This window comes from Mustela erminea, chromosome 10, assembly GCF_009829155.1.
Source record: "Mustela erminea isolate mMusErm1 chromosome 10, mMusErm1.Pri, whole genome shotgun sequence".
NCBI lineage: Eukaryota > Metazoa > Chordata > Mammalia > Carnivora > Mustelidae > Mustela > Mustela erminea.
This window is the reverse complement of record NC_045623.1, coordinates 74,817,734-74,841,766: the sequence shown is the minus strand read 5'-3', so window position 1 is coordinate 74,841,766 and position 24,033 is coordinate 74,817,734. Positions and strand designations below refer to the sequence as shown.

Here is a 24,033-nt window from a genome sequence, read left to right as displayed (position 1 = left end):
CTAAATTCCCAAACCTCTAGACTTTTAATTTTCAGTGCATGTTCTTTCTACCAGCAACATTCTCTTCAACTAAGAGAGTGTTGTGCTGTAGATTAGTTAGGCATCAACTAATGCCTAAATCACGAACGCATCAATCTGACATGTCGGAAAGGTGTTGCGCTGTCTTCAAATCCACTGAGGCTGCAGAATCTGGGGCCACTGGAGTGAAGTTACCAGTAATGTCTGATGACTAAACAGCTTGCTGGGAGACTGTCATGTACCTGACTACAGGGATAGCAGGAGTCCTACTTCAGCGTATTTCTTATAATATTTCCCTTTTCAGTACCAAATATGCCCTAGGTTCTCAAAACAGAACACTCTCTTTGCAATCAGGGAAACACTTCCTCCTCTCTCAGAAAGGGAGGAAACAAGAGATGTACATTCCATTCCATTATCATTGTTTCTTTCTCCCAAGAGCAGTATGAAAAGCTAGAAAACTTTAAAATAAGAGGTTTCAGGCTCTCTTATATACACAAAAGTCTTTTCCAAGATAAGTTTGGGGTCTGCCCAATAGGAACCACCCCTGCCTTTGGAAATTCAGTTAAAAGAAAAAAAAAAAAAGGAAGTATCATATTCTCGTATTCAAAAGTGCTTGAAAATCTGAATTTAATTAGTTTTTACCCACCATCTCTGAGGCCAGGAAGAGCACAATACCCTAGAGGGTCATAGGAATGGGGGCAAGAACATTTTTACTGCTCATTTATCTAGCCAGCTGCTCTATTATAACTACAAACTAAAGATCCTGAATCACTGGAGTGTTGATTACAAGTTAGAAGTTAGAAGAACGGAGGGAAAAAATCTGCCAACAACCAAAAAAAAAAAAAAAAAATCAAAAACCAAAACCACCCCACCAAATCTGCCAACCCACCCCCCCAAACCAACCAAAAGTGTTCTTGAAAACTAGTGTTAATGACCCCAGTGCTTACCCAAGGTCCCCAACTTAGCAGCTATGAGGGAAAAATAGATTGCCATCTGCTCTTCATTTTCACCTTACCTCTGGCTACTTCCTTCTTTGCTCCTATTATGCCCAAACCTTGCTCTCCGTTGGCTGAGACCACTAGGATGAGGCATTTACTAACAGTCCACCATATGGAGCCATCAGCTAATTCTCAGGGAGGTGAAGAGAAAGCAGGGGACAGTCTCCGCCTTCTAGTTGTAATTACAAAAACATATGACTAGCTTCTAAGAACTTAACGTCTTAGCCTGCCAACTCTAATATAGAGCAAAGCATAAACTTTAGTGCTTGATAGATGCGTAGATGAGTCAGGTCCCTAGTTTCACATCATAATAGATAATCACAGTTCTTTCTGCATTCCAAAGGATACAATCCCTTGACTCTTTGGAGCCTTGAGAATTTAGCAATGCAAGACTGTGATAACTTTTTAGGTCTTATACCTTAAATCTACCCTGCATACTGCTGTCAGATTATCTTTCCAGAATCCTGAATTTGTATCATTTCCCTTCACAAAAAGTCTTTAATAATTCCCCAGTGTTCAAGGCCCTCTGTTATCATAACGACGTAACTTCTCAGCCTTATCTCCTGGTATTCCCCAACCAGGGTCCTCAATTTGGGTCAGACTGTACTTAAAGAAATCCTGCATACCCTGTTTCATAGGATTCTCCTAACACAGGATCCAGCTTCCTATGTCCCTTTCCATACCTGATCTATATCCATCTTTCAGGTCCAAATCATTCTCTTAGATTTTTCTGACCACTTTAGCCCCTAGGGATTGCTACCTCCTCTAAATTCTTAGAACCCTGCTGCCATAACTGTTCAGTATCTGATCTAGTTTGTTATTGTTTGCTAACCTTTTTTTAAAAACGATTTTTAGAGAAAGAATGCGCATGTGCTCCTGAATGGGGGTGAGGTGCAGAGAGAGAATCCCGCTGAGCGTGGAGCCCACTGACACAGAGCCTGATCTCATCACCCATGATCATGACCTGAGCTGAAACCAAGAACCCGATGCTCAACTGCTCAACTGAGCCACCCGGACACCCCTGTTTATTAGCCTTTTATATGCATAATCTTACCTTCCACCAAGGTGAATGAATTCTTTGAGATTGTCTCCTATCTCCAGGATTCCCTTAAATACTAAAACAGTGATTTGACCAGAGGAGGAAACTCGATAAACATTCATCAGTTGAAAAATGTGTTCGTGAAAAATAGAAAGGATGAGCTAATGGAAAAGGCCCAGCTCTGTCCCTAATTAGATAAAGGATATGAAACAAAGCCTTCTTCTTCTGGCTTTCAGCATCGTTATCTGAAATATAGGTGACTGGACTAAATGACATTTTAGCTGTGGCAGGCTACAATGTGATCTTACAACCAAGATCATATTTTCAATGCATTAAGAAATATTGTTTAATTGTATCTTATGGTGATCTTTTCTAAAATACAAAGAACCCCCTCTGTTTCCTCAAAACTTAATTTTGAAAAATGAACTTAGAAAAAAAAAATCCATAACAAACCCCTTCTTTTTTTTAAAGAAAGAATTTCAGATTCAGTCAGCTATATCTTGACTAAGAAATAAGCTGTCTTAACAAGGTACCATCATAGCTATTCTTTATAGAGAAAAAAAGACCTCCAGTGGGCCTGGCAGACTACAGCCTGCCAGTTGGATGGCACTGATGTCTGTTTTTGTAGATAAAGTATTACTGGAACACAGCCACGCTCATTTGTTACATATCTTAGGACGCTTTTGTGTTACAACAGCAGAGCTTAAGAAATGTTAACACCATATGGTCTGCAAAGTCTAAAATATTTACAATTTGCCCTTACAGAAAAAGTCTGCCAATCCTTGTTTTCTACTCAACATTCATCACAAAGTGCCAAAGCCCTAGATTACAGACCCTTAATCACAATTGGTTACTAGGTGATTTCTCGCTCATTTGTTCAACAAATATTAATTGGAATTTTCAATTTCTTTTTTTTTTTTTTAAAGATTTTATTTATTTATTTATTTGACAGCGAGAAAGAGAGAGAGAGAGAGACAGCGAGAGAGCAAACACAAGCAGGGGGAGTGAGAGAGGGACAAGCAGTCTTCCTGTGGAACAGGGAGCCTGATGTGGGGCTCGATTCCAGGACCCTGGGACCATGAGCCGAGCTGAAGGCAGAAGCTTAAGGATGGAGCCACCCAAGCGCCCCTAGAATTCTTAATAAATTCTAAAGGTTGAATGTGAGCTGGCAAGGGAGGATACCATCCAGGAACCACTTTGCACCTATTTTTCTCACACAGAACTGCATACCACAAAGAGTGAATTTTACTGTATATAAATGACACCTCAATGAACTGAACTTAAAAAAATTAGGTTCTAGATCATTAGAAACAATCTAAATATCTAGCACTGGGTATGTTTAGATAAATGATGGTATATGTATATACTATTCATATGACAGATAATTATAAAGCTACTGAGAACCATGTTAAAAAACTAAGAGGACTGTGATAAGATAATGGCCCCTCAAAGATGTCCACTTTGGAACCTGTGAATGTATTACCTCATATGGCAAAAGAGACTTTGCAGGCACAATTAAGTTAAAAGTTCTTGAGATGGATAGGTTAGCCTAGATAATCCTGGTAGGCCCAATATAATTACCAGGGTATTTATGAGAGGAAGACAAATAGTTGACTACTTTTTAATTTTTTTAAGATTTTATTTATTTATTTGAGAGAGTGCACATATGGGTATGGGGGAGGAAAAGAGGGGAAGCAAGAAGCAGACAACATCCCTCCCCTTTCCCCCAGCAGGGAGCCCAATGCAGGGCTTAATCCCAGGACCATGAGATCATGGTCCATAACCAACTGAGCCACCCAGGTACCCCACTGACTAAGTTCCTTTTAACTATTATGTCCAGAATCATCTAGCCCTGAGTGCTCAAATGCCAGCCACATCACTGGGTCTGACTGCAACACCACCAATCTAGTGGGCTACCATTTGACTATTCTAGGGTTTATTTGGTTCTGCAAACATGTCTACAGTGTTGGACAGATGCTGCCTACACGAGCCGGAGCCTTCTCCTTGAGGTATGGCTATGGCCTGCAGCCCCTAAAGAATGAGAATCAGCTCTAAGCAGAAGTTTCAGGGGTTTGATTCACTTTCATAATTCTCCTATTTATTTCTGGGGTGCTGGAAAATTCCTTTAGACGCTGACGGAATGCCTATCCCTTTATCAAATATTTATGGAAAGGAGAGCAGCGCTATTGGACCACAGACTGGTAAGTTGAACAGGAGTGGGTTTTGAACGCTGGTACACTACCATCATCCAAGAAGCTTTTTAAAAATGCTTGTCCTGGGGGTGCCGGGTGGCTCAATGGGTTAAGCCTCTCCCTTCGGCTCAGGTCATGATCTCGGGGTCCTGAGACCAAGCCCCGTATCAGGCTCTCTGCTCAGCGGGGAGCCTGTTTCCTCCTCTTTCTCTGCCTGCCTCTCTGCCTACTTGTGATTTCTGTCTGTCAAATAAATAAATAAAATCTTTAAAAAAAAATGCTCGTCCTGGGGCTCCTGGGTGGCTCAGTGGGTTAAGCCTCTGCCTTCAGCTCAGCTCATCATCTCAGGGTCCTGGGATCGAGCCCCGCATCAGGCTCTCTGCTCCGCAAGGAGCTTGCTTCCCCCTCTCTGCCTGCCTCTCTGCCTACTTGTTATCTCTCTCTGTCAAATAAATAAGTAAAATCTTTAAAAAAATAAAAATAAAAATGCCTGTCCTCTGCCAGACCATTAAGTAAGACTCTCTAGGGGTGGGTCTCAGTCATTAACATTTTAAAAAATGCTCCTCGGTTGAGAACGATTGGTCTTGTGAGAAGAGCAGACAAAAAAATCAGTGCTTACTATAGTGAAGTTGGAAAGACTGATTGAAAGGATATATATTTTTGGTATATCCTCAGTCAGAAGTTATAAGAGGCATGCATATTATTAGATAATATTCATCACAGTTTTTATACATGCAGAGGCCACTGCATCAGGTTTCCTTCCTGAGAAAGAAAACAATTTAATAATCCAGGCAGTTTAATTTTACAATTGCAAAATGATCATCGCAAGGGTGAGAAAATTTGCTTTACCAGGTGGTAGCAAATCACAGGGAAAACCATTATTGGGGGGCGCCTGGGTGGCTCAGTGGTTTAAAGCCTCTGCCTTCGGCTCAGGTCATGATCCCAGGGTCTGGGAATTGAGCCCCGCATCAGGCTCTCTGCTCGGCGGGGAGCCTGCTTCCTTTCCTCTCTCTGCCTCTCTGCCTCCCTGTGATTTCTGTCTGTCAAAATAAATTAAATCTTAAAAACAAACAAACATAAAAAACCATTATTGTGTGTTGAAGGTTGGATTCTCAAGAAGTGAGCTGAGACAGTATTTGGGGGGTAAGATGTTTATTAGGGATCAATACCTATGAAAGGAAGAGGAGGAAGCAAGACTGGGCAGAGGCAAACTGAACTGAGATGCAGGTTCTACGAAGCCCCAGGCCAACGGGGCAGGGAGTTCAGGAGCAAGTACTGCCTATCAGAGTGACTGGGCCTTTACGCCCATCCTTCATTTAGTCTTGGGATGCAGGCTGCCCCCAGCAAGGGTATGACCTTGGGCAATGTGGCTCTTAAAGATGAGGGAGATCCTGAAGATAACAACTAGAGGCTGTGTGCTAACTACACTCCTTGCAGATGAGCAGCAAATCCTTCTTTGTAGGGGTACCTGGGCATTTTACCTCTATGTCTATCACATACACTGTAACAATGAATACTATGGGTCAAGGGGCAGTTCCTTTTCTCAATAATTCATTCTAACCCAGGCCTCTCTCCTGTGAAACACAAGAAAGAAAATTATGAGACTGTTTGTTACCAATGTTTAAACAACAAAAACCTTACAAGTTTAGTAAGACCATAGGATGACCACCTATTTCCTTTGTTTCTAACTGAGCTGACAGTTTGTCCAAGATCTTAGCAAAGGCATCCAGCTAAGACAGGATGTATCCCACATATACAGCCACATGACTTTCCCTACTTCCAAGATACGCAGGGAGCAAACTAAGGCAGAAAGGAAAGGAACTGTGCCATATAAGTACATTATTTTTTTCCCTCCAAGATGTCTTTCAACTTCATTGTTTCTGAAAGACTCCTGATCCAATGCCTAGAGATTGAGAATTTTACTAGTCATCTATAGTTATATAACAAATTACTTCAAACTCAGAGGCTTAAAATATCAAATTATTATCTCAGTGTTTGGAATCAGGGAGTGGTTTCATGGTTCTGACTCAGGTTCTCTTAAGAGGCTACAGTCAAGCTGCTGGCCAAGGGCTGCAGTCAACGCGAGGCTGACTGGAGGAGAAGCCGCTTTCAACATGGCTGCTGACAAGTCTCAGATTATCTGCTTCCAAGCTCACTAATGTGGTTGCTGGCAGTTCCTCACCACATGGGTTTCTTCATAACCTGCCTGAATGTTCTCATGACATGGCAGCTAGCTGTCACGAAGTTATTTTTTTCCCCCCAAGGAGGGCTCATAGATGCCATATTTGTGAGCCCCTTCATGTTTGAGAATGTCTTCCTGACGCCTTTATATTTATTTATCTTTTAAAAAAGATTTCGTTTATTTCAGAGAGAGAGCATGCACGTGTGCTTCTGGTCAAATTTTCTTAGAACACACAATACTCTTAAAATTTGTTGGAGATTCTTTTAAAAATATTTTATTTACTGAGAGAGAGAGAGTTAGAGAGAGCATGAGTGGGGGAGAGGCAGAGGGAGAAGCAGGCTCTCTGCTGAGCAGAGAGCCCGATGCAAGGCTGGATCCCAGGACCCTGGGATCATGACCTGAGCTGAAGGCAGATGTTTAAGTGATGGAGCACCCAGGTGCCCCATAAAATTTGCAGATTCTTAAGATCTGCAGATTTTTACTTGATTCAGGAATTTTTATTGTATTTTATCTTGTTTTTAATTTAATTAAAATTACATATGCACATACTTTATGTAAGTAAGGTTAAATAGCTAAATAGGCTTACAATGAAAAATTTCAGTCCTCTATTTCCTCCCCTTCCCATTTTCTGTTCCCCAGAAACACCCATTTTCAATTATTTTAGTGGATCCATTTAGTATTTATATCTGTATTTCTAGTAACATTCTAATATTGATATTCCTTAGTTTTTCCATTTCAGACATTACCTGTTGATTTCCCACTATGGAAGATAAGGATTTAGCTTTTTTTCATGACTGGCCCTGCCCCTATGACATATACCCATACTTCCTTACCTTTTACCTCCCTAATTTTACTGTTTTGGTTAGTTCAATATTGAAGTTTGTTATTATGGCTATTAACTATCAAAGAGGAAGTTTATCTCTCATCTTCCCTTGTGTCTCCAATACACTAACCCTCCCTGTCATCATTCCAAAGTAATTATCATGATTTTGGTTAGATCAAGTCAGTGATTACATTAAGATGCGTATATAAACATAAGTTACAGCTGAAACATTCAGTAACTAATGGTTAATTTTTTTCCTGCATATTTTTGTTTTCCTTGGTATTACTGTTTTCTCCCATTTCTTAGTTTTCCAGATACTTATCAATAATTCAACCCCAAACTAACTACAAAGTGCTCAAAACTCCTCTCAAAATGTTGAGACACATCAAGTATTTTGTCATTTTTGTCAGAAGAAATAAGAGTATCCTGAGGAAATTATTCCCAAAGCTTTCTGACCTATTCCAATCTGGTCTGATTGCCATCTACACCTGGAGTGAAGGTGTTTTCCTGGAATCCTAGGGTTTCTTTTTCCTATAATCCTATAATTCCATTTCTTTCTTTCTTAGATTATGCCAGGGTTTTGGTGTTATAAATTCTCTAGCAGCTTTCTGAAAACAGATGTTTGGAAAGCAATTGTCTGTAAAATGCTTACTCTACTCTCATAGTTGATTGTTTGACTACATATAGATTTAAGAATTTTGAAAGCTGTCCTCCATTGTTTTATAGTTTCTAGTGCTGTTGTTAAAAGTTCAAAGCTGTTTTAGTTCCTTTATGTATGATATCTCCCCTCCCATCTAGAAGCGTCTTGGATCTTCTCTTTGACATCAGTGTTATAACAGTAAAATATTTTCACATTTCACAATGACAACCTTGGTAAGTTTCTTTTCATGCATTCTGCTGGGCACTGTTTCCTTTCAGTTTAGAAACCCAGCTCCTTTCGTTCTGAGAAATGTTTTTATATTTCTTCATTGATGCTATCTCCCCTCTCCATTTTCTCTGTTCTCTTTTTCTGGAATTCCTAATATCAAATGTTGGACCTCCTAGGTTGCTCCTTTGGTTTTCTTATTATTTTTCATTAATCTGTTGTTTTATTTTGCTTTGTGAGACATTTTTCAAAAATTTTCCCAAAATTTTCAACCCTTCTATTGAGTTTTTCATTTTTACCAAATGCTCCCCTTAAAAAAATTTTTTTTAGTATACTTGACCACAATGTAGTAATTCAACATCTCTATACCTTTATGCTAGCTTCACCACCAGTGCAGCTACCAAAGAATGCTATTACAGTATCATTGACTGTATATTCCCTAAGCTATACCCTTCATTTCCATGATTTATTCATTCCATAACTGGAAGCCTGTATCTCCCACTCCCCTTTACCTATTTTGCTCAACCCTTCACTCTCCTTCCCTCTGGCAACCATCAGTTTGTTCTCTGTATTTATAGCTCTGATTCTGCTTTTTTGTTTTTTATTTAATTTTTTAGATTCCATATGTAAGCAAAATATATGGCATTTGTCTTTCTCAGTCTGACTTACTTCACTTAGCATAAACCCTCTAGGTCCATTCATGGTGTTGCAAATAGCAAGCTCTCATCTTTTTAATGGCTGCATAATATTCGTGTGTGTGTGTGTGTGTGTGTGTGTGTGTGTGTACACACACATACATACCACAACTTCTTTATACATTCATCTATTGATGGACACCTAGGTTTCTTCCATCTTCTGGCTATTGTAAATAATGCTGCAATAAACATAGGGGTGCATATGTCTTTTCAAATTAGTGTTTTCATTTTCTTTGGATAAATAGCAATATAGTACAATTACTGGATCACATGGTATTTCTATTTTTAAGTTTTTGAGGAACCTCCACCCTGTTTTTCACAGTGGCTGTACCAATTTATATCCCTACCAACAGTACAGGAGGGTTTCTTTTTCTCCACATCCTCACCAAAACTTGTTGTTTCTTGTCTTTTTTATTTTAGCCATTCTGCCAGGTGTAAGATGATAGCTCATTGTGGGTTTGCTATTTTTAAAAAAGATTTTATTTATTTATTTGGGAGAGGGACGCCTGGGTGGCTCAGTTGGTTAAGCAGCTGCCTTCGGCTCAGGTCATGATCCCGGCGTCCTGGGATCGAGTCCCACATCGGGCTCCTTGCTTAGCGGGGAGCCTGCTTCTCCCTCTGCCTCTGCTGCTTCTCTGCCTGCCTGTGCTCGCTCTCTCCCTCTCTCTGATAAATAAATAAAATTAAAAAAAAAAAAAACCTTATTTATTTATTTGGGAGAGAGAAAGAGAGAGCATGAGCAGGAGGAGCGACAGATGGAAAGGGAGAGGGACAAACAGACTCCCTACTAAACGGGGAGCCCGACATAGGCTTGATCTCAGGACTCTGAGATCAAGACCTGAGGTGAAGTCAGTCACTTAACCGACTGAGCCACCCAAGGTGCCTGCTCACTGTAGTTTTGATTTGCATTTCCCTGATGATGAGTGATGCTGAACATCTCTTTATGTGTCTGTTGGCTCTCTGTCTGTCTTCTTTGGAAATATGTCTATTCAGGTCTTCTGTTCACTTTTAAGTCAGATTTTTTTTTCTTTTTTTGTGTTGAGTTGTCTAGTTCTTTTTAAAGATTTGTTTATTTGAGAGAGAGTGAGAGCAAGCATGTACACATGTTGGGTCAGGGGTAGAGGGAGAGAATCTCAAGCAGATTCCCTCCTGAGCATGGAGCCCAACATGGGGCTTGATCACACGAAACATGAGATCACGACCTGAGCAGAAACCAAGAGTTGGACGCTTAACTGACTGAGCCACCCAGGCACCCCGGGTAAGTTCTTTATATATATATTTTGGATATTAACCTCTTATTGGATATATCGTTTACAAATATCTTCTCCCATTCAGTGGGCTGCCTTTTTGTTTTGTTGATGGTTTTCTTTTCTGGGCAAAAGCTTTTTACTGCAATGTAGTCCAAATAGTTTATTTTTGTTCTTGTTTTCCTTGCCTTAGGAGACATATAGAAAAATGTTGTTATGATCAATGTCAGAGAAATTATTGCCCGTGTTCTCTTCTAGGACTTTCATATTTTCAGGTCTCACATTTAGTCTTTAATCCACTTTGAGCTTATTTTTGTGTATGATGTTAGAAAGTGGTCCAGTTTCATTCTTTTGTATGCAGCTATCCAGTTTTCTCAGCACCATTTATCAAAGAGACCATCTTTTCTATATTGTATATTCTTGGCTCCTTTGTCATAAGTTAATTGTCCATATAAATCATGGGTTTATTTCTGGGCTCTCTCTTCTGTTCCACTGATCTCCATGTCTATTTCTGTGCCACTAAATGCTCCCTTTTTAATATAGCATTCTGCTTTTGGGTTCATGAATGCAGTATTCTCTCATCTCTCAATGAGGGCAAGGATTTTGGTGCACTTTGTTTGCTGCTGTATTCCTATCTCCTAGGATAGTGATATTCAGATGTTCAAATATTAGTGAATCTTTCTGAGTAATGTTACTTTTGAAGTTTTCTTCTCTCTGAACAATTTTTATTGGGCTTTCTGCTAACTTGGGTTTTTTTTCTGTTTGTTCCAGCCCCTACATCTTGTAATCCCTGTTTCTTTTTTATCTAAATTTAAGAATGGCACAATAAATATCTCACTGTGAACACCCAACATGTGGTGAGCTTTGTCAACTTCGAAATTCAAGGTAGGATGAACCAAGAACTGGGTTTTCCGGTGGGGATTCCCTGATGTCTATGTCTTTAGGTCTCCTCTTGGACTGTCTTTTACCACAGAGAAGAATCTTCTAATGTCCTTGCTTAACAGATACAAGCTTGGCTGCTGGTATATAGAAGCTAAGTGGGAGACAGAAGCTAAAGACCTCAGGACATACGTTCACTTTTTTTTTGTATTGTACCCCCCATTTTTTGTATGGTACCTCTAACTTCATTCATGCCTAGTGCCCCAATCCAGAGATCTACTTTACCCTCTTCCAAGAATAAATCTTATGAGGTTTGATGGGGAGGAAATCTGAGCATCTATCTACAGTTTGGACAAATTCTCAAGTAATCCAGTTTTTAGCTTCACTTTTGGATATACGTGGTACTGCTGAATCTTGACTACTTAGAGTTTTGTAGGGTGAATCAGTCTACAGTTCAGCTTCGCCCACTGCTGGCTTAGCATTCAGCTTTCTCAGGTATGTTCAACTGTCCTGCTTTCCTGTTTCCAAACTGTGGTTGTTGTTTTTTCATTTTTAATCTTCTTTAGTCTTCTGGATTTATCCCTCTCTAAAATCTCCATCTTGCTGTTTTAGTGGAATTTCAGAAGTCATCATATTTACTTAGCCCTTCTATCTTTATATTAAAAGCCTTAAACTAGTTTGCCAAAAAGGCCTTATATCTTTGAATACAGCCTTTGGCCACATGTTTAGTTCTCTTTTTCAGAGATATTAATTTATTGAGTCATCTTTGTCTTTTTTTTTCTATTAGATTCGCTATAATTTTTAATCATTTCTTTTTTCATCAAAATCTCTAAATACCTCAAGCCTTTCCTCTATGTCAATAATTTGATTTTCAGCGGTATCTGTTGTGTTCTTTGCTATTTTAATTAGTTTTCAATTTATTTTCTTAGTTCTATAATATCTTCTTTTATCTCATGTTGTTTTATCACCCCATCACTGAACTTTTATTTATTAAATTCACATTTTGATGAGTTGTTTTATAGCTGTACAGTACAGGAAATTCTAGTCATTGAATTGTGTTTTTTTCAGGATACATTGTCTTTTCAGAGTATTTTTCTTGCTTTCATTTGTTTGCTATATGTTTCCGTAGTTGAAATACTGATTCTTTTGGTCTTGTTCGTGCTTGTTTTATTTATTTTGATATGATATGGATGAGTTCTTACCTCTCATCCATCTGTATCTGAGACCAACTACTATGTGTGGTGGTGATTTTTTTTCCGTTTTGTTTATACTGAAGTATAGTTGATGCACAATGTTACATTAGTTTCATGTGTACAACACTGTGATTTGACACCTTATGCTATGCTCACCAGAAGTGTAGCTACTATCTGTCACCACACAGTGCTATTATAATACTATTGACTAAACTCCCTGTGTTGAATCTTTCATACCTGTGACTCACTCATCTCATTAACTTGAGGTCTGTACCTTCTACCCTCCTTTGCCTCTTTTTGCCCGTCCCCACCTTCCTCCCCTCTGGCTACCACCAGTTTGTTCTCTTTATTTATGGGTCTGTTTCTGTTTTTTATTTTTTAAATTTTCTTTAAAAAAAGGATTTTGTTTTATTTACTAGAGAGAGAGAAAGAATGAGCAAGGAGGAGAAGCAGACGGACAGGGAGAAGTAGACTCCCCATAAGGAGGGAGCCCCATGTAGAGCTCGATCCCAGGCCCTGGGGATCATGACCTCAGCTGATGACAGATGCCCAACCAACTGAGCCACCCAGGTGCCCCACCATATCTTCTTTTTTTTTTTTTTTTTAAAGATTTTATTTTATTTATTTGTCAGAGAGAGAGCGAGTAAGAGCAAGCACAGGCAGACAGAGTGGAAGGCAGAGTCAGAGGGAGAAGCAGGCTCCCCGCGGAGCAAGGAGCCTGATGCGGGACTCGATCCCAGGACGCTGGGATCATGACCCGAGCCGAAGGCACCCGCTCAACCAACTGAGCCACCCAGGCGTCCCACCCACCATATCTTCTTTATCCATTCATCCATCAGTGGACACAGGCTGCTTCTATATCCACTTTAAATAATGCTGCAATAAACATAAATGCACCTATCTTTTCAAATTTCTGTTTTTGTTTTCTTCAGACAAATGCCCAGTAGTGCTACTTATTTTATATTCTGTGTATTTTTCTATGGCTTCAGGGAATGTGGAAGGAACATAGGGAACATGGCTAAGGAACTGCAGAATCTCTATTAAAATATTTTTCTTTCCCGAGATTCTGTTATATATTCTTCTTTCATTCCACATAATTAAGGGGTATATTCTATTCTTATGGAGGAATAGCTTTCAGCTTTATATTACGTCACCTATTCATTTGTAGGCTTGATCTTTTGTTTCTGTTAAAAGTCAGCCTCATTGTTCATTTTCTCTGCTTTATCATTTATTTGCAAGTAGTTATTCCCACTGCTCCTCAGTCAGAAGAAGACAGAAGTACAGATATGTGTTCAGTTTGCTTCTTTCCAGCTTTGGAGCTATTAGTGAGAATTTGCAGGATTTCATTAATATATCAGTATGGCTTCTGGTGAGCTGTGATACGGTGGAGTTGGGAGCCTACCTTCATTCCTTTCTGTTTCTCTCTTCTTCTTCCTTTTTTTTTTTTTTTAAAAGATTTTATTTATTTATTTAATTTATTTATTACGGGGCTTGATCCCAGGACCCTGGGATTATGACCCAAGCCCTTTGGCAGAGGCCTTAACCCACTGAGCCACCCAGGCACCCCTCTTTTTTTTTTTTTTTTTTTAAGATTTTATTTGTTTATATAAGAAAGAGAGGGAGAGAGCATGAGCAGGGAGAGGTGCAGAGGGAAAAGCAGGCTCCCTGATGAGCAGGGGGTCTGATCTAGGACCCTGGGATCATAACCTGAGCCAAAGGCAGACGTTTAACAGACACCCAGGTGCCCCTATTCCTTTCTGTTTCTTGTCAGAATCTTGTTTCTTTCCTTGACCAATAGTTTTTAAGCTTTAGTACATATTTTTTATATATTATATATATTATATAATATATATATATAATGACCTGCCTTCGGCTCAGGTCATGATCCCAGGGTCCTGAAATCGAGCCCTGCATCGAGCTCTCTGCTTGGCATGGAGCCTCCTTCCCCTCTATCTGCCTGCCTCTCTGCCTACTTGTTATCTCTCTCTGTCAAATAAATAAATAAAATCTTAAAAAAAAAAAAAGGATAACAGAGAACTGCAATCTGGGACAAAACCACAGACAAGTCAAACCCAGGCTCCAAACAGTTTTCAAACTTTCCTGTGTACTGGTATCAGACAGTACAGCTCTGAGTATGGTGGCTTCTGATAAAAAAGTCCATACTGGGGGGCGCCTGGGTGGCTCAGTGGGTTGGGCCGCTGCCTTCGGCTCGGGTCATGATCTCGGGGTCCTGGGATCGAGGCCCGCATCGGGCTCTGCTCGGCAGGGAGCCTGCTTCCCTCTCTCTCTCTGCCTGCCTCTCCATCTACTTGTGATTTCTCTCTGTCAAATAAATAAATAAAAATCTGAAAAAAAAAAAAAAAAAAGTCCATACTGGGCAAGCACTCAATAAATGCTGATTAAAGAAGATGTGTGACTGGGTTGCCTATTTGTAGCCATTATGATGGCTACTATCAAAAAACAGAAAATAACAAGTGTTGACAAGGATGTAGAGAAACTAGAATGTTTGTACACTGTTGGTGTGATTGTAAAACAGCACAGTCACTATAGAAAACAGCAGAGAGGATTCTCCAAACATTAGAACTAGAACTGTCATAGAATGTAGCATCCCACTTCTGGGTATATATCCAGAAGAATCCAAAGCAGGATCTCAAAGGGATATGTGCACACCCATGTTCACTGCAGCATTATTCACAATAGCCAAGAGGTGGAAGTGACTCAAGTATCTGCTGACAGATGAATACATTAAAAAAAAAAAAAATGTGGCATTTCCACACAACGGAATTTTTTTTTTTTTTAAGATTTTATTTATTTATTTGACAGAGAGAAATCACAAGTAGACAGAGAGGCAGGCAGAGAGAGAGGAAGGGAAGCAGGATCCCTGCTGAGCAGAGAGCCCGATGCGGGACTCGATCCCAGGACCCTGAGATCATGACCTGAGCCGAAGGCAGCGGCTTAACCCACTGAGCCACCCAGGCACCCAACACAACGGAATATTATGTAGCCTTACAAAGGAAGGCATTCTGACACATGCTACAACATGGATGAACCCTGAGGATTTTATACTCAGTGAAATAAACCAGTCAACAAAGCACAATACTGCATAATTCTACTTATCTGAGGCATCTAATGTAATCAAATTCATAGAAACAGAGAGTCGAATGGCAGTTACCAGGAGCTGGGGACAGGAAAAAGGGAAGAGCTATTGTTCAACAGATGCAGAATTTTGGTTCTGCAAGATGAAAAAGTTCTGGAGATCTGCTTCACAACAATGTGAATATGTTTAACACTAGTGAACTGTACACTTAAAAGTGGATAAGATGGTAAATTTTATGTTTTGTGCTTACCACAATTAAAGAAAAGGAAGCTCCAGAACACTGTTAGAAAGACAGTCCTGTTCCCTCTTCTCCCCACAGCTGCTTTGCCCTACTGCTATGCAGGATTTGACTCTACCTTGGCAAAAAAGACACAGGGAAAAGCTAAGCTTTTGTGCAGTGAAGAAAAGCCTTCATCCTGTCTCATGGGAAAACAGCCACATACTTTTGTCAATTTCACACAGTATAATCTAGCGTTCATTCCCCCCTTTCCCATCCACTGGGTGGTTTTATTTTGTTTTAAGACAAGGAGAACTGCCAGAAAGAAAACCCTAGGGCTTACTTGTGCAGGATGGATCCCTTAATGACCAGCTCTTCATCCAAGTCCGCTTCATTAGCCATGAAGAGCAGCCTCTTTCCTGTGCTGTCCACTCCGATGAAGTCACGCTGCTCCACTGGATCATACAAAAGAAGGGAAATCAAACAAAGCCACTTGCCCCGGCCTGCATGACGAAGTCTGGGGGACAGGGCACCTGCTCACAATGCTCTTGGTACTAAATACAGGATTGTCATACAGCACATACCATAATGTTTAAAACATGACTAGTCAAAATGTTTTTGTATTGTTCTAAAGGATAGTGTTAGGTTAACTGGTGAAGTCTGAATAAGATCTGTAGATTATGGGGCACCTGGGTGGCTCAGTGGGTTAAAGCCTCTGCCTTCGGCTCAGGTCATGATCCCAGAGTCCTGGGATCGAGCCCTGCATTGGGCTCTCTGCTCGGCAGGGAGCCTGCTTCCCTCTCTCTCTCTACCTGCTTCTCTGCCTACTTGTGATCTCTGTCTGTTAAAAAAAAAAAAAAAAAAAAAAAAAATCTGTAGATTAAAGTATTGTAGCAGTGTAATTTTCTGTTTTAACAGACTGTCCTTTCTGGGTGGCAGTGAGGCGTGGGGGACAGGATATACACCAATGTATTTAAAGGCAAAGGGAATCATACCTGCAACTTATTCTCAAATAGCTGAGAAAAATAATAATAGTATATGTAATATTTTGTTTACACATATTATATATTGAAAGTATATCACAAGGAGAGCAAATGATAGAACAAATCTTAACATTTGGGGAATCTGGGTAAAGGATATATAAGTTCTCTACTAGTCTTATAATCATTCTGTAAATGTGAAATTACCCCCAAAACAAAGAGTTAAGGAGGTGGTAGGTATGTTCGTTTGACTGTGGCAATCATTTCATAATCATGTCTACATATATCAAAACATCACTGCACACTTTAAATATGCAGAATTTTTGTCAAAAATAAAAATAAAAAATAAAAAGCCAAGGGGGTTATGGAGAGGGTGGTTGGGTTATGGACATTGGGGAGGTATGTGCTACGGTGAGTGTTGTGAAGTGTGTAAGCCTGATGATTCACAGACCTGTACCCCTGGGGCAAATAATATATTATATGTTAATGAAAAAAAAAAAAAAGCCAAATAAGTGGATGGTCCATAAACTCATTACATGGCACAGAAGAATAGTATAAAAAGGAATTCTTTCTCTGCAAGTAACACCTGAGGTCTCCTCACTGTGGAAGTGGGCATAACATTATTTAAGGACATGTACATTAATCAACATTAACCATATATCTATTATGCATTAGATTTTATGCTGTGTAAGAGAGCACTGAAAGAAAACAAGGTGCCTATTTAATAATGTGGAGAGTTCTCTGGTAGATGGTGATGTTACAGGCTGTTGTATTATTGCTGTTTTCTCTGTTTTATTTCTTTCCCTAACCAGCTTATAAATTCTTCAAAGGCAGGCTTATGATTCCTTTGTATCTCCTGTAACATCTAGTATAGTGTCAGGCACTTAATAAAAACTACTAACAGTATCTATCTATAGCTTACAAAAGCATTTTCACATAGAGGAAGCATAGCATCATGATAAAGAAGAGTGCCTCTGAGGCCTAACCACCTGGGTATAAATCCCACTTACTAGCTGTATGTCTTTGAGCAAGATACCTTTATCCCTCAGTTTCATCTGCAAAATGTGTATCATAATAGTGTCTACCTCACATAGGCTTATTATGAGGACTAAATCAGTTAATATTTGCAAAGCTCTTATAACCTGTATAAGAGCTTAACTCAAACATTAAATAAAATGTTTATGTTTAAAAAAACTAAACAAAACGCATATTCTCATTTGGTCCTCACAGCAATCAAATAAAGGAAGAAGGATTTAATGCCTCTTTGAAAAAGAAAAAAATAGTTGAGCTCTAGAAAAATAATATTGCTTTTTTCTCCCTTTCTTTTTTAAAGCAGGCTCCACGCACAGTGTGGATCCCAATGTGGGGCTTGAACTCATGGCCCTGAGATCAAGAGCCCGCGCTTAATCAACCAGGCCACTCAGGAGCCTCTAGAACCTCTAGTATTTCTAAAGATGAATTTGTCTGCCTCCTACTGACAGACAACAGGTACCACATAACTGAACAGGCTTCATTGTTGGCTGCAACTGCCTGTATACCTAGAACCAAATGTATTACTCAAGTGTATGATGTGTTTAGCCCAGGTGCTTGAAAGCATTCTCTCCTTCAGATGGTTTCTGGTCATCTATTCATCTGTAGCATCTGAATCTAAATAGGGAAAAACTATCATAAAAAGTTATATGTTGGGGAGCACCTGGGTGGCTCAGTGCGTTAAAGCCTCTGCCTTTGGCTCAGGTCATGATCCCAGGGTCCTGGGATGGAGCCCCACATCGGGCTCTCTGCCGGGAAGCCTGCTTCCTCCTCTCTCTGCCTGCCTCTCCACCTGTGTGATCTCTCTCTCTCTCTGTCAAATAAATAAATAAATAAATAAATAAAATCTTAAAAAGAAAAAAAAAGTTGTATGTTGGGGCACATGGCTGGCTCATCAGAAGAGTATGTGACTTTTTTTTTTTAAAGATTTTATTTATTTATTTGACAGAGAGAGATCACAAGCAGGCAGAGAGGCAGACAGAGAGAGAGAGAGAGGAGGAAGCAGGCCCCCCGCCGAGCAGAGAGCCCCATGCGGGACTCGATCCCAGGACCCCGAGATCATGACCCGAGCCGAAGGCAGCGGCCTAACCCACTGAGCCATCCAGGCGCCTGAGTAGGTGACTCTTGATCTCACGGCCATGAATTTGAGCCCCGCACTAGGTGTAGAGATTACTTAAATAAATAAATAAACTAAAAAAACCCCAACAAGCTATATGTTGGGTTTTTTTTCCCCCCAATAACCAAAATTAGTGAACTCCCAAGAAGGAAGGGTAAATAATACCAATTACCAATTTGAAGTAAGTTTTACAGGAAATTTCAGTTGAAGTGAATTTTGCAGAGAATTTCAAATGTCACACAGTAGATATGACATATATTAATTCATCCGTTACAAGGAAACTTGAGAATATAACAGTCTGCAACAGTCTGATTATGAGCCAATATTTTAAAAAGAAACACAGAGATGTTATTTTTGGATATAATTTGGAGTGCTTCCTCTATCCAAGTCCTTCAGCCCACAAAACCTTGAATTACTTAATGTCCTGGGAGCAGTGATGTCCAAGTGCTCTGTGCTCTTTATTCACATTCCTCACTCTCAGGGTCCCCTCCCTATATTTGCTTCCTCGTAGCTACCATAGTAACTGGGACCTACGAATATGCTACAAATTATAGAGACCTGGGAAAGATTTCTTCCTGTTCTAACAATGTATATTACACTTTGGGAGCAGAGCAAGTAATATCAGAATGTCTATCCTAAGAAGATTACAAAAATGAGATTAAGAAAACAGTTAAAACTATGAATTTCCATTAAAAAAAATTCTGTCAACTACTCATAATTTTTTTCTAGTTGATTTTTACTAGTCTGCCTGACCCTTTTGTTTCTTCTATAGTCATTTACTTATCCATTCATTCATTCAACTAATAAATGTACTTGTGCACCTCCCCTATGACAGACATTATATTGGCTATTATAGTAGGGAATTTCATTTCCTCATTTTATAAGGCTAGCAGGATCTTGATGCCAATACCAGATAAAAATATGAGGCATATTAATTTATTACATAAGTAGAAGGATCCTAAACAAAATATAGCAAATCAAAACTACAAATGTATATAGTAGCCCTTTTGCCTCATTGCAGCTGAGAGAGCAGGATGGGTTACCAGCAGCTAGCTCTATGGGAGCCATCTGAGAAAATTTGGTCAGGGTTCTTGTTCTTGCCATGGCTGTTCAAACCAGCATGGTCTCATCCTGAAATCTGACCTCAATATGCTGCCAGTGTTTCTGTAAGTACGTGAAGGATATAGGCTTCATTAAGTTGGATTTAGTGAACTTCCTTGAATGGGTCCTCCAAGATACCAACCTTAACTGTGGATCTCCTAGATATCTCCCTTAATGCCAACTCACAGTACATAAAAAAAACATACTTCAGGGGCACCTGGGTGGCTCAGTGGGTTAAGCCGCTGCCTTTGGCTCAGGTCATGATCTCAGGGTCTTGGGATCGAGTCCCACATCAGGCTCTCTGCTCAGCAGGGAGCCTGCTTCCTCCTCTCTCTCTCTCTGCCTGCCTCTCTGCCTACTTATGATCTCTCTCTGTCAAATAAATAAATAAAATCTTTAATAAATAAATAAATAAAATAAAAAAACATACTTCAATTATGGAAAAAAATGTATATAGTAGATTTAAAAAAAAAAAGATTTTATTTATTTATTTTACAGAGAGAGAGATCACAAGTAGGCAGGCAGAGAGAGAGGGGGAAGTAGACTCCCTGATGAAAAGAGAGCCCAATGCAGGGCTCGATGCCAGGACCCTGGGATCATGACCTCAGCTGAAGGCAGAGGCTTTAACCCACTGAGCCACCCAGGCACCCCTATATAGTAGATTTAAAAGGGTTACAAATTTGTTGTTCTTCCCTTCAAGAGGTAAGGTCTAGAATGTAAAATGGTATAGCTACAATATAAAATAGTTCCTCAAAAAATTAAAAATAGAGGGGTGCCTGGGTGCTCAGTTGGTTGCATCTGTTCTTGGCTCAGGTCATGATCCCAGGGTCCTGGGATCAAGCCCCGCACTGGGCTCCCAGCTCAGCGGGGAGTGTGCTTCTCCCTCTCCCACTCCCCCTGCTTGTGCTTGCTTGCTCTCTCTCTGTCAAATAAATAAATAAAATCTTAAAAAAAAACAAACCCGAAACAAACAGACTTACTACATGATTCAGCAATTCTATTTCTGGATATACCACCCCAAAAAATGAGAGGCCGGGTTTCACAGAGACATGTGTACACCCCTGTTCATAACAGCATTATTCAGAATAGCTGAAATGTGAAAGCAACCCAAGTGTCCACTGATAAAGTAATGGATAAGCAAAACATAATATATACATACAAGAAAATATAATTCAGCCTTAAAAATGAAGGAAATTCTGCAATATGCTAAGCCCAGATCAACCTCAGAGGCATTACACTATGAAATAAGCCAGTGGCAGAAAGACAAATACTGTATGATTTCACTTACATATGGTACTTAAAGTAGTCAAAATCATAGAGACAGAAAGTATCATACTGGCTTCAGGGGCGGGGGGGCTCGAGGAAGGAGGAAATGAGGAGTTACTAAGTTCCAGTTTCAAAAGATGAAAAGAGTTATGGAGATGGTGGTGATGGTTGCACAGCGTTATAACTGTAACACCAATGAACTGTACACTTAAAAAAAGATGGTAAATTTTACATGTATTTTATCACCATAAAAAAACAAAACAAAACAAAACTGAAGGAAAAAAAAGTGCTCACGGGAGGGGAAAAAAAGAGGTTAAGGTCTAGTTCCCCATCCCTTATATCCAGGCTGGCCTAGCCACTAGCTTTAAAGAATGCAATGAAAGTGATACAGTGTGAGTTCCAAGCTTAGATCCAAGAGATCTTGTTTGTAGTTCCTCTCTTACTCTTTAAGAACCTGCTGCTGCCATGTGAACAAGCTTGGGCCTCCAGTATGGTAACAGAGTAGATGGAAAGAGAAATCCAACTATCACAGCTGAGGGCCTCAACATATCAGTGAGCCCAACTGTGGTAGGTCATCTCTAAGAATGCTAATTGCCTCTTGGTAGTCACAATCTTCTGTATCCCCCCCCCCCCATCATGAATATGGGCTGGCCCAGCAGCTTGCTTCTAACCAACAGAATGTGGCAAAGGTGATGAGATACTATTTTTGTGATTTAGTCACATAACTTTATAACTTCTGTCTTGCTAGAAGGTTCTCTCCCTTGCTGGCTCTGGGGAAGCAAGTTGTTCTGCTGAAGAGGCCCAAGTAATAAGGAAATGAGGGCAGCCTCTGGCCAACATCCAGTTAGAAATTGAGGCTCTTAATCCAACAGTCCTCAGGGAACTGAATTTTTGCCAATAAACAAGTGAGCTCAGAAGCTAATCCTTTCCTAGCTGAGCCTTCAGATGAAACCTCAACCCTAAATGACACATTGATTTCAGGCTTGTAAAAGACTCTGAGTCAGAGTGCCTGGATTCCTGACCCACAGTATTGTTTTAAGATGTTAAGTTTGTGGTAATTTGTTATGCAACAATAGATAATTTACACAACAGAAAATATACACTAGCTGATAATCACTTGAACAGAAGTGAGCCAACTCAGCTACAACAGGCCAAACTGCCAACCTAAAGAATAATGAAGAAGCAGAATAATGAAAAGCAAATCATGCCACTTTTTTGTGCAGGTTTTAACTTTACATTTCTAAAATTGCAATTTATTCTATTACTTTTTAAAATTTTATTTATTTATTAGAGAGAGAGAGCATCCATAAGTGTGGGAGGGGCAAGGGGAGAAACAGGCTCCCCACAGAGCAGGGAGCCTGATGTGGGGCTTGATTCTGGGACCCTGAATCATGATCTGAGCCGAAGGAGACACTTAGCTAAGCCACCTAGGCGCCCCTAAAAAATTCAATTTATTTAAACTAATGCAAAATAAAACAAAAGCAGTTTACCTCCTCCTATCTCCCACTCCCCATCTCTGAAAACCACCAATCTATTCTCTGTATCTATGAGCTTAGTTTGTTTTCTTTAAAGGTTTTTTTTTTTAATTTTTAGATTTTATTTATTTATTTGTCAGAGAGAGAGAGCCAGTGCACAAGAAGGGGAGCAGCAGGCAGAGGGAGAAGCAGGCTCCCCGCTGAGCAAGGAGCCCAGTTCAGGACTTGATCCCAGAGCCCCGCGATCATAACCTGAGCTGAAGGCAGATGCTTAACCGACTGAGCCATCTAGGTGTCCCTCTATGAGCTCAGTTTAAATTTTATTTTTTTTTTTTAGGTTCCACATGTAAAAGAGATCATATTGTATCTGTCTTTCTGTCTGACTTATTTCACTTAACATAATATCCTTGGGGTCCAACCACGTTGTTGCAAATGGCAAGATTTCATTCTTTTTTTTGTGGCTGAATAATCTTCCACTGTGTATAGATACCACAATTTCTTTATCCATTCACTTAGGTTGTTTCCATATTTTGGTCACTATAAATAAAGCTGCAAGGAACAAGGGGTTGCATATATCTTTTTGAATTAGTGTTCTCATTTTCTTTTTTTTTTTTTTAAGATTTTATTTATTTATTTGACAGACGGAGATCACAAGTAGGCAGAGAGGCAGGCAGAGAGAGAGAGGAGGAAGCAGACTCCCTGCTGAGCAGAGAGCCCGATGCGGGGCTCGATCTCAGGATCCTGGGATCATGACCTGAGCCAAAGGCAGAGGCTTTAACCCACTGAGCCACCCAGGTGCCCCAAGTGTTCTCATTTTCTTTGGAGAAATACTTGGTAGTGGAATTATTGGATCATATGGTAATTCTTTTTTTAATTTTTAAAGGAATTTCCATACCCTTTTCCAAAGTGGCTGCACCAATTTACATTCCCACCAACAGTATCTGAGGGTTCCCCTTTCCATGCATCCTCACCAACACTTGTTATTTCTAATCTTTTGGTAACAGTCTTTTTTTTTTTTTTTTTTTAAAGTAGGCTCCATGCTCAGTGTGGAGCCCAATATAGGGCTTGAACTCATGACCCCGAGATTTGAGACTTGAGCTGAGATCAAGAGTAAGACACTGGGGCGCCTGGGTGGATCAGTCCCTTAAGCATCTGTCTTTTGCTCAGGTCATGATTCCAGGGTCCTGGGATCGAGCCCTGCGTCAGGCACCCTGGTCAGCGGCGGGGTCTGCTTTTCCTTCTGACATATCCCTCTGTTGCATTTTCTCTCTCACCCTCTCAAATAAGTAAATAAAATCTTAAAACAAACAAAGAGGGATAACAACAATTTGGGGAAGGGGGCTGGAAATCACGCTAGTAAAAGTTGTTTTAAAGTTTGAGTTTGCTGGTGGGTTAAAAAGAAAAAAGATATTAATTTGCGAAAATCTTTCCGAATTGAAGACTTGACTTTTCAGATCAAAAGGCCCATTAACATCCAACACAAGGGATGATAACAGACTGTACTGAAAACAATCAGAGTGAAACTTAATAACTTTGTAAATAGAAAGATCCTAGAAGCTTCCCAAAAGGGGAGAAAAAGTTTTCATGAAGAGAATGAAGAATCAGAATTGTGTTAGATTT

General features: G+C 39.9%; 1 protein-coding gene across 3 annotated transcripts in view; it reads right to left on the bottom strand.

Moving 5' to 3' along the window:
- EIF2B3 (eukaryotic translation initiation factor 2B subunit gamma) overlaps window positions 1-24,033 on the bottom strand; it is a 126,388-nt gene that overhangs the window by 62,128 nt on the left and 40,227 nt on the right. For all 3 annotated transcript variants that reach the window (XM_032301697.1, XM_032301696.1, XM_032301695.1), the window contains exon 5: window positions 15,789-15,900. In XM_032301697.1, coding sequence (XP_032157588.1) covers window positions 15,789-15,900 — 112 coding nt within the window. The remainder of the gene's footprint in view (window positions 1-15,788; window positions 15,901-24,033) is intronic.